This window comes from Hoplias malabaricus, chromosome 14 (assembly GCF_029633855.1).
Source record: "Hoplias malabaricus isolate fHopMal1 chromosome 14, fHopMal1.hap1, whole genome shotgun sequence".
Lineage (NCBI taxonomy): Eukaryota > Metazoa > Chordata > Actinopteri > Characiformes > Erythrinidae > Hoplias > Hoplias malabaricus.
In genome coordinates this window covers 34,561,620-34,572,172 of record NC_089813.1, presented here as the reverse complement: position 1 = coordinate 34,572,172, position 10,553 = coordinate 34,561,620, and the positions used below count along the sequence as shown (strand labels likewise).

Below are 10,553 nucleotides of genomic sequence, written 5' to 3'. Positions count from 1 at the left end.
CCTCTCCATCCACAAGACTACCTCTATCTAGTAATAGTTCTGGATGAACAGAGCAGCAGTGCATTCAGTTGGACCGTCGGCTCTATGGAGCCCATACTTATGAGATATTCACATTATCAGTAGCAGCCTTTACAAACACATGTATGGGATGTATGTATAATCAGGTATCTACAGAAAGAAACGCATTTCCACGTATGAACTGAGGTGAATTGTCTTGCTCATGTAGTGGGGCTACCCAAAATAAATGTCACTTAAAAAAAAAAAGCATGTGCCACACAAATGTCTCTATACATCTCCCACCCCATCCCACCCAAAGAAACAAATAGATCTTAGTGGTAATTTGCAAACAGCCACATCTGGCATGCATGGCTTAGATGTCTCTTACTGCAAATTCATGAAGAAAAAATTAAAGCAAAAAAAAAAAAAGTATATTCTTTTAAGTAATATAAGAAATATGAATTTAAATCAATCAATCTGTACATATCTACACATTATTGCCATGATAAACAAGAATGAACATTTTTGCATCGCCTAGTCCCCAAATACGTTTAGGGAATAAAGTATTCTAAAGTACTCAACAGTATGTTGTATTCTGGGTGCACAGGACAGGAATGACTGCAGTTTAGAGGCAGTTTTGAGCATGCAAGTTTAACATCAGCTTACATGCTCTAACATAAGCAACATGAATCCCATCTGTTTTATGCATCCAGTATACAAAAGTCATCAGGTGTAATCTATTTAAGCAACATAGCGAGCTTAACAATTAGAGGTCAAATCAGGTAACATTCAAATATCTTCGGTACCCCTGGTGCAGCTACTGATTCTGCATAGCTAAAGTAACACTAGTCAAAATTAGCAAAACATCAAATAACTAAGATCACATGAACGCTATATGCTAGTAGTTGTAACAGAACGGTGTTAGACGGTAAACAGTGGCTTTGTATTTTAGCTGGATGTTAAACCTCCTGGAACCAAGCTCAGCATCCTCCTGACTTTGAACATATTTACAAATTAAATAATACTGTTTAACTCAGGAGTCTCTGTAGATCAAATTTCTTTTATAAAACTGTAATTCCTTTCAGGAGGTAAACAGGCCTTTTTTGAGGCAACTACAAACCAAAATATTTCCTTCTTGTCATGCCTGTGATTTCCAAAAGCTGTCAAACCATGAAACAACAGCAGGAGTGGAGCTGCTCATTCAACCTAGTTTCTTAGTAGTGGTGTAAAAAAATGGTGTCAGCTGCCTTCATTTAAACTCCAGGCACCCTGAACAATACCACTGTGAGGTCCACTGTGGCCTCTTTTCTAAGCCTCAGGAATAAGTTGAAGAGTTACACAGAAACCCTGACTTGATCAGCTATGAGTTTTACATCGGATGATGCGGTTTTTAAAGCTTATATACCACTTAAATCCTGCCCAACTAGAACAATCACACCTACCTACAAATTAGACAAATATGCACTTTGTTTGTATAAAACACCAATATCCGTTTCAGGGTTCCCAAAAAATGCAGACAGTACACAATTGCATGCATTCAAAAAGCAGAGCAAAAGCAAGAAACATGGAAGCCAAAACTTTCTACGTCTTAGAAGTGCTCTTCATTGTAATAGAAGCTGCTTTACTTCAAGAAAATCCCCATTTTGAAGACAAAAATGTTCCTGACATACAAAATGCTACATTTACCAAGGCCCGGTGTCTCTCGGTTTGTGTAAACACTGAAAATAGTACCAATTTAGAAAATCAACTTACAAACAGTAAAAGATACAAATAATTAAAAGGAAGTCAATGCAGTTTCTGGCAACAATTGTTTTCATGGGTCAGCAAATCTGAGGGGTGCTGTTATAGGGATAAATACGGTAAGAGAGAAAATACCACAGCTCTCTACTCCAGCATTTATGTTTAACTGTATATTGATCTGATATGGATATTAAATATCTAAAGAACCAGAAAAATAAATGGCTATTTAAACTCTTGAGAAATCAAGATTTCTTAGCGCTGTACAATAAAGACATCACTGATGTCATATTACCAAAAGAAAAAAAAAAAAAAAAAAAAAAAAAAAAAGTATATTTTTACATAATTAGAAAACAAACTAAGGTTCAGTCAGTGGGGAATATCTGTACAGGGGGAGGGATCTGTGGTGCTGGGGTCAGTCAGACTGCAGTGCAGTGTGTTGGTGATGGCGTGAGTGGGGGCTTATAAAACCGTTCGCTTCCCCACTGGCTATGCTGGCAAAGTCCGTGACCGACACAGCCATTTTGGCTCCTGTTATACGGTGTGCTCGTCTGCCCTCAAACTCCATGCCCAGGTTGGTGACGGCTACATCGTTGATGAGGGACTCGGATAGGCCGATCTTTAGGCGTTTGGAGGGGCGCTCACAGTCTTTGCTGCTGCATACTCCCAGCTGGCCCAGGTCTGAGCGGTAGAAGGCTGAGTCTAGCACACTGAGGCAGGCAGAATCACCAGCTGTGGGGTAGCCCAGTGCTTCATCATGACCAAGCGCACCCCGATGTAAACTCTCCAGAGGAGGGAAGTAGGAAGAGTCCAAACAGCTCATATCAGCTGGATTGCATACAGATGCTACACTGTTACTCAGAGCTGGAGACAAGAAAATGAGAAAAATACTAAGCATTAGAAAATGCAAACATCTATCAATCGAACTGATAATATATACCCACTATGACATGCACTGCATTTTTGTTTTAAGAATTTCTCAATTACAAATAAGTACAGATGCTCTACGTACAACACATTTATGCCATTTATAGCTGCACATTTATGGCTTGCCAACAAAACACTGACGAGTACTTGCATTCAGAATACTGCTATGCATAACCAAGACTAGGAAGCTCTGTTGGAATGCAAGATTTTGCCTGAGATCAGTGCACTTACCCGTAAGGTCACTGGCCGTGATAGTGTTAAGAAGACCGAGCTGCTGTTCCGCAGACACCTCCATCCTCCCTCCTGCTCCACCTGAACTTACAGACGAAGAGCTGTCCACTGCCAGACCTTCTGCCTCGTCAACCAGGCGATCCATTAGGTCTCTGATAAAGAGAACAAACTGTTACACAGCTGCACTTCAGCTTCATTTTGAATGAAGGTTCTCCATGGTACACGCTATGTATTTCAGGACTAGAGTTAATCTCTGCCCAGGAAGCCACAGTGAAGTAGTGTATCCTCTTGGACACATATGTAGCCTCAATAAGGATTTTACCCTGCATATATTGATCTACCATTAGAACCATAAGTAAGGTTTATGCAACACTTTTTTTCCTATTACAGAAAAACTATATTTCTTTGCCTTTAATTAATGTTACAACAGGAATTTAATTCATATAAAAATACATCATATATATTTAATTTTTTAACAAGAACCAATTAGGTCCACTTACGTAACCCCAGGGTAAATACTGTATTTCTTTTTTCCAAAACGATTCTGCTGAACAAAGTAGTCAAAACGTTCAGACTTCTTCCACATGTAGTAAAAGGCGACACATTCTGCAACTGTCCTTGTTGGAACCTAAAAATGCAGAACGCATTTTTGAATAAATTAATAAATGAAGCCTGAAAATAAAAGAGTTTTTATTTTAAACCAAACTGAGGCACCAACCTTGTTTTTCTGAATCAGATGGAAATTCTTTTCATAAATCTGGAGCGCATGTTCAAAATTTCTACACTCTTCTTCAGACCATGGCGGTGATTCTTCTACAGTAAACAGCAAAGTCAATTAAGTAAATTCATTTTCTTAATGTCTCCAAAAATTCAATATTATGTACATAGTCCTTTTAAGGATGAATGTCATCATAAAGCAGCTTTAAAGAGGTCTGGGTCCAAACCTCTTTGAACAAGTCATGGGTAAATGTGACAAGGAAAAACTCCTTCAGAGAAAGAGGAAGAAAGCTTAAGAGTAACCAAGACTCAGAAATGGGAACCCATCCTCTTTTGATCAACAAAAATAAGTAAATAAATAAAAGTTTTAATTTAATTCTGTTTACCAACCCATTTCTCATTGACCTGGTCTTGGTTTAGTCCAACTCCCAATACACAAGAACAATAAAGACTGATGAATTACAGATGGAGCTGATACAAGAGCAAGACACAGCAAAAATAAACACAGTCCAGTGATCCTTTAAGCCTGGGTTGAAAAACAATGTACTAAATGACTCTACTGAGAAACCTACCTTTTGATGATTTAAGATTACTGCAGTAGTGTGTCAGGGCTTCACTTGTGTTGTAGTTACATTTTAAGAGCTCATATAAAGCCTAGAATTGGAGAAAAATTACATTAGTCAATGAACAATATAACTTAAACTGTTTTTTTCAATATGGTTCAATGAGGTGCTTTTGTGCCATAAAGCATAATGGTTCCTATGAGAAGGATTCAGTCTGAAGAGTTAAAGTAGGTGTTGCAAACCTGTTCATTGTCTCGTATGTGTCCCCCACAATTTTCTGTTCCACTATCTGCAGACAGGGCCTCTCTGAGGTAGACTTCCACTTTTCTCTCTGACAAAGTACCAGGGCTCCAGAGCAATTGATCCTGCTCCTCGCACACTGTAAAATCACAACATAAGCAGACACCTCAAATAAGACGTCACCAACACTAAACAACAAATGAGTTAAAAACTGCAATATAATGAATTATACTATGTGAAAATTTCAGTCTCAGTAACAAAGCCGCTAAAACAAACCTTCCCATGTAAAATTCACAGTTTAACTCACCCTTCTCATTGTCTGAGTAGAAGCTAAGGCCTGTTGGAACTTCTGCTTGATACTGGGATCCAACCATAATTTCCTGCAAAAACAAAACATAATGCACGTGAGATGGGTTCATTCATTCATTCCTTTGCGGTCTGTAAGCGCTTATCCAGTTCAGGGTTGCAGTGGGTCCAGAGTCTAGCTGGAATCATTTCGAGCAAGGCAGAAATACACCCTGGAGGGGGCGCCAGTCCTCCACAGGCCAACACACACACACACCCCTATGGACAATTTTGAGTCGCCAATCCACCTACCAACGTCTGTTTTTGGACCGTGGGAGGAAACCGGAGCACCCGGAGGAATCCCACACGGCGTGAGATGGGTTTCCGTATCTTAATGATCATATCATCTAATGGGGAATAATTAATAATTATGCAGAAAATACACTTCTGTGTATCTTTTTTGGTTATCCTGTCAATTATTTTAGCTGTGGACCAAAATCAATTAAAATTATATTGGCAAGTACGAGAAAACCAGTTGCCTTTTGAATGGGAAATCAGCTGATTAAAGAATCCTGCATTGCCTGTGATTTCACCATATGAAATGGAGGACTCAAAAAAAAAAAAAAGAAAAAGAATCAAACCAGTGCACCCACACTTGATACAAAACAATCTGTAAAAGCACAACTTCCAATAACTAAACACTACATCTTTCAAACTGAGGACAGATTGAACCAAAAAAAGGAGATACAATTTTATCATCAGACACAAAGCCCACCATTTTGAGAAAATTTCTTCATCATCACCTAAAAGAATTGTACTATTATGTTTATGACTGGCATATTATGCCAGTTTTGAGAGAACATTACACTGACCTTCCTTGAGTCTTCTGGACTGAGACCCTCCTCTTCTCCCTCAGACTCCTTATCGCCATCATATGTAGCGTTGGCTGAGAGCAGACACAAACCGGGTTATTAACGGATCACTGGCATAAGGAGCAAAAATAAGCAATGGGCCCAGACTCAAAGAATGCAATAGATGATCCATCACGGATATACTGCATGTTAACAATGACCAGAAACAATAAATATGTAAGAATTTGCTACCATGAAGCAATTTTCATTCCCACCCCCCCAGGAGCAAACACTCCTGAGGTGACTCAAGATACAACAGAACGCCACTACATTGCCCTATTTTTTTTAAACAGAAAAACCTATTATTTAGGGTCTAATATAAGCAAATAAATGTGATTAATTACGCAGATTGATTTGAATGCAGTTTGTTTTTGGCCTGACAGTCACTGTCTAAATACAGTGTAAATTTGTGAACTCTTAAATGCATAATATAAATAATAATTCTCAAATTCACTAAAACCCAGTTGTTACCCATGTGGAATCATTTTCATATATTTTAAAAGATTCACATATTTTAAAAGCGTTCAAGCAACTGCAATATTAAAATTTAGATTTTACTCAACAGTGTGTGTTAAAATGAGTCTAATACCCTTGTATTGTTTTGTATTTTACCAAATAGTTACATAAAATTGAACAAATCCCCATAAATGAAGATAAATAATCACTCTGGTCACACATATGGCTTTCATGGTCAATATTCACTGGGTCAACCATATTTCTGTAAATCTGCACTGTAAGATATGTCACATTTTTCAAAACACTGCTTCAGCTTTTCAAAAAACCCACATCTGAGAGTTCTTGGGAAGAAGTCAGTGGCTTCGTGGGAGGTAACAGAAGGGGTCAGATCATCAGCTGATGATTGCGTCTCTTCTTCATAGTCACCTGACAGCAAATCTTTGGCTATTTCTTCCTGAAAAAGGGAATATACAATAATCAATTAGGAAAGTAAAAAAAATAATAATAATAACATTCACATGTATAAAAACAGCCACAGATTGCATCTGTTCATTTGATTTTCGTCCCGTACCAAGGACACAAATGTCTTTGGCCTCATTCACATTAAAAGCCTCATACATCAATATTTTGTTCAAATCAGATTTGGTTGTCCTGAATCTGTCTCTGAAAATCATACACAAATTGATATTCTCCCTCACCAACAACTAGAATAATTTAAATAATTTGTAACAAACTAAAACAACTTGTAAGATGACTCATCAGCCTGTGCATTTTGTTCAGTTACTTTGTATAATTTATGGCTGCCAGTGAGGGAATTTGAGAGTGGTAGGTTTTTCTCATATGCTGCTGCTTGCAGGGGATGACAGCCATAATACACATTCATGTTGCATGCTCATGAATAAGATATGTATCAGATCTAGGACCACGCATGAATGTGACACAAATCTGATTTGACATATGCACACATCCATGAAAATATCAGATTTGAGGCACATTAGGGCAAAACAAATCAGATGTGTCTCACTTCAGGCTGAAAACGTGAGACTTTGGTGCAAAGCACTCCACGTCAACCCCAGGTGGAGATGCTCATGAATGTTACTGAGTGATGCCACCTTGGGGAGACTTTTAGGCTAACCATGCATGAGTTAGTATATGAGTAAGTATCTAAACAAATCTAAATCAACTCAATTGAGACTTCTTTTCATGCTGGCTTTCAGATTTTTCTGCACAAACGAACAATCAAAAACAAGAAATTACCTTATCTAGGGTCATATCAGGCAGATCATCAGCCAGTTCACCAGAAGAGCCATCTAAACTTGACCCTGCAGCTGTACTGACTGATGCCTCATAACGATATATGGCCAAGAGTTCCTCCAGCGGCATATTTCCTTCCTTGAAAACATAATAGGGGTTGATTAGCCATTACATATTACAGAGAAATCCCACTAATTATGTCAACCTGTAATAGAGATGATGAGAAGCAGACATTTCAGAGTTTATGCAATCATAGCTATTTTACTTGCAAAGCAACCAGTTAACACTATGCATGTCTGAGTTGTTATATGTGGAAGGATTAACTACATTTCCACCCTGCATCATTTTCTAACAAATTTTGGAGAAGGGTCTGACTGCAGACATGCACTCTCTGCCACGGAAACTGAATTACGTTTTGTCTGTTGAGGAATACATTTGTGCTTGATACCCACGGCGTGTGTGAGAGACTACACTGATCGTCTTGTGTGAAATTAGCTTTATGATCAAAGGTTTGTAATATTTGTCTAACATGTTTTGTAACTTCAGAATTTTGTTTTGGGCACACTGTTTTAATGTAAGCTGCATTTTAGTTAGGTTTTAGCTGTATTTCTTATTATTTTTTTATTATTATTTTAACATAAAATGGTGTTATTAAAAGTTCAGAACTGAGGTTTAACAAATCGAAAACATTTTCCCCAAGATTTAGTCATGTTTAACTTCATATTTGTACAAAATGTAATAAAACTCATGTAACCACAATGTGATACAAGGATGTGAAAAGTATACAGAATAAAAACGTATGTCATTCCAGAATAATAGAGGGATTAAGAAATGTACAACAACCCGAGAAAATCCTGCCACTCTGCTGAGCAAAGACATACGACGTACCGTTGGGCTATAAGACTGACACTGAATGGATGTTAGCTGTGAGACTGATTGTCGAGTGTACAAGCTCAAAAAAAAAAACTCAAGTTTAACTAAACAAACTGCTTTATTGCTAAGAGCTTCAAGCTTGTAGAGATACACACACATTTGAACCGGGAGCATTCAAACATACAGAGAGAGAAGGCGCAGGCTACACACTACAAAGTGAAAATGTCTACTAAACACGTGATATACCATTATTCTACAGTGATAATAACGGGATGAAATAGTGATTATGGTACCTTTATTAAGAGAGAATAAAAGAGACAAAAAACAAAGAAAGAGGGAAAAAAAAACAACAAAAACAAAATTAACCCTACCATGACAATAAGGTCTGTTTTATTAGCAGAAACAGCAAACTACTGCTCAGCGGTATAAAGCATTCAGTGGACGCTGTCATCATATATAGCCACCAGAAATTGCTACAGTAATGATATGGACGTCATGTATACCACCAGAACTCTACAAAGATTGTAGCGTATTAAGATATCCAATGACTCGTACAGCAGAAACAGCCAAACAGAACCGTTCCGCTATGCAGTTTCTGTCATTGCAGCAGAGCGTGCATGTGTACGTGACGTCACAGAGGCAGAGTGCGCATTTGGCAGGAAGTGCATGTCTGCAGCTAGACAAATTTTGAACAAACCAATTCCTATAACAATGCCGCCGAAAATTTTTAAATCAATAAAGACGCGAAAAAATATTCATGATTGTTGTGTTCTCGTAAAAGTCTAAAACAGAGATATATTTTGTAAACGTACCTTCTCCAGATCTGCTAACTCACTGCTGAAGTTCTTTTCTCCTTCCAGTGACTCCTCTTCTTCTAGTGTTCTTTCGTCATCATATTCATGAACCAGCATCTCTGCTGTCGGGTCAAAGTCATGATCTTCTGATGACAGAGAGCCAACTGTAAAAGCACAAAAAAAAAACACTATCAGCATCAACAAAGTGACTCAACTGTAAATGCTGCTATTTTTAAAATACAGTTCGCAATATATAAACAATGAAAAGGACAAAGAACATACCAGGGCTCGAACTCCCAAGGGAAGCCTTAAGAAAACATAAGAACACATTAAGTACATCACCTCAAATATACAAATCATGGATGGTTCTTAGAATCCATCTGCGATCATCTTTGATTTTTCCAATTTTCAGCTATAAAAACCATGAAGAACAAGCTATTTGGTTTAAATAACATTAAAAGAACCACAGAAAATTGGACTCCTAATAAAAACAGTTAGACCCAGTAGTTGACAAACAGTCCCAAACAGAAAAACCGCACTTAAAACTGTGATATTTTAGGGAAGAGAAAATCAAAACACACTCTTTCTATTTGACTAAACTGATTAGAAACCCGGAGCCCAGACCTCAAAGCCACAGAAGTGAAGCAGAGAATATAAATTCTAAGAGTGAACTTCAGAGACCCATCCATATTTATTGAAAAAATGAATGCATGTCTCTTGATTATTATGTGTTATAAAAGGAGTAAGCAAATAACACATTAAAATAGAGAAAATTAATATTATATTTAACGTCGGTTATTTAATGAAAAGTGAAAAAGACATTTATTATCTCTTAAATACAAAACATACAAGCTTCTCTTTAGGTAGACGTTTTGTCTGTAAACTGAGAAAATGAAGGGTAGTCTCGGAGTTTTGTGCGATTGTGTGTGCCAGCGGTACTCAGCGCTGGAGTAGCCCGCTTCCCCATGACCAAAGCTCGGGGAAAAACAAATAAACAAACCCCGCGAGCACGGAGGACGGCTCTAATTCACCGCCTCAACCTACACACCGAGGACAAACCTATCATTAACACAATAACAAGTATCAAGCACGATTTAAAACGACTAAATACGTTTTGTAGACGCGTATTTGATCACTGTAACACTCTGTGTGTGCGTTTTTTCGACGTATTTTTTCTTCCAGCGGGACCGAGGCGATAGAGAAAATAGCCTTAGCTTTAGCACTAGCTAACGGGATCAGCTGCCGAAAAGGCCTCTCGGATTCGGATACATAGACTCGAGAAAAACGCATATCACAGGGACACACTCAGAAATATCTGCACAACAAACAGCCCGATAAGGAGAATAGACTCTATTTTAAATATTCAGTCCCTCAAAAGTAAAAACAGACGCCCGTAAACCGTTAAAAGATTGATTTAAAATATGACACTTCTTCCCAGCTTTCCCTCTTACCTCCGCCATACTGGTACCTTTAGCCTCATAGGCCAGTGAGCGTGTAGTACCCGGATGGACTCAGTCAGCCAATAGGAGGAGGCCCAGACAGGGCTTCAGCACTGAGTTCAATAACAG

At 38.1% G+C, this 10,553-nt stretch overlaps 1 protein-coding gene across 2 annotated transcripts; it reads right to left on the bottom strand.

Annotated features, from left to right (window-relative positions):
• Positions 1 to 387: 387 nt before the first annotated feature.
• On the bottom strand, positions 388 to 10,553 carry mier3b (mesoderm induction early response 1, family member 3 b). 2 transcript variants are annotated; one of them, XM_066643672.1, is made up of 13 exons: positions 10,437 to 10,553; positions 9,268 to 9,292; positions 9,004 to 9,149; positions 7,322 to 7,456; positions 6,395 to 6,518; positions 5,570 to 5,643; positions 4,720 to 4,792; positions 4,415 to 4,551; positions 4,182 to 4,263; positions 3,611 to 3,705; positions 3,393 to 3,520; positions 2,893 to 3,044; positions 388 to 2,598 (listed from the first exon to the last, which is right to left on the bottom strand). In XM_066643672.1, exons 1-13 carry the CDS (start codon positions 10,443 to 10,445, stop codon positions 2,150 to 2,152), a joined length of 1,629 nt encoding a protein of 542 aa, XP_066499769.1. In that variant the 5' UTR covers positions 10,446 to 10,553; the 3' UTR covers positions 388 to 2,149. The 2 variants fall into 2 exon arrangements, with proteins under 2 accessions (XP_066499769.1, XP_066499770.1); XM_066643673.1 differs by lacking the exon at positions 10,437 to 10,553 and adding an exon at positions 9,835 to 10,405.

What these genes read in the sequence shown, in the direction of transcription:
- mier3b (XM_066643672.1), bottom strand. An exon ending in ATCTGATTCAGAAAAACAAG is followed by an intron (nt 3,521 to 3,610) that starts GTTGGTGCCTCA and finishes CTGCATTTTTAG; the next exon opens with GTTCCAACAAGGACAGTTGC. An exon ending in AGTATTTACCCTGGGGTTAC is followed by an intron (nt 3,045 to 3,392) that starts GTAAGTGGACCT and finishes TCTCTTTATCAG; the next exon opens with AGACCTAATGGATCGCCTGG.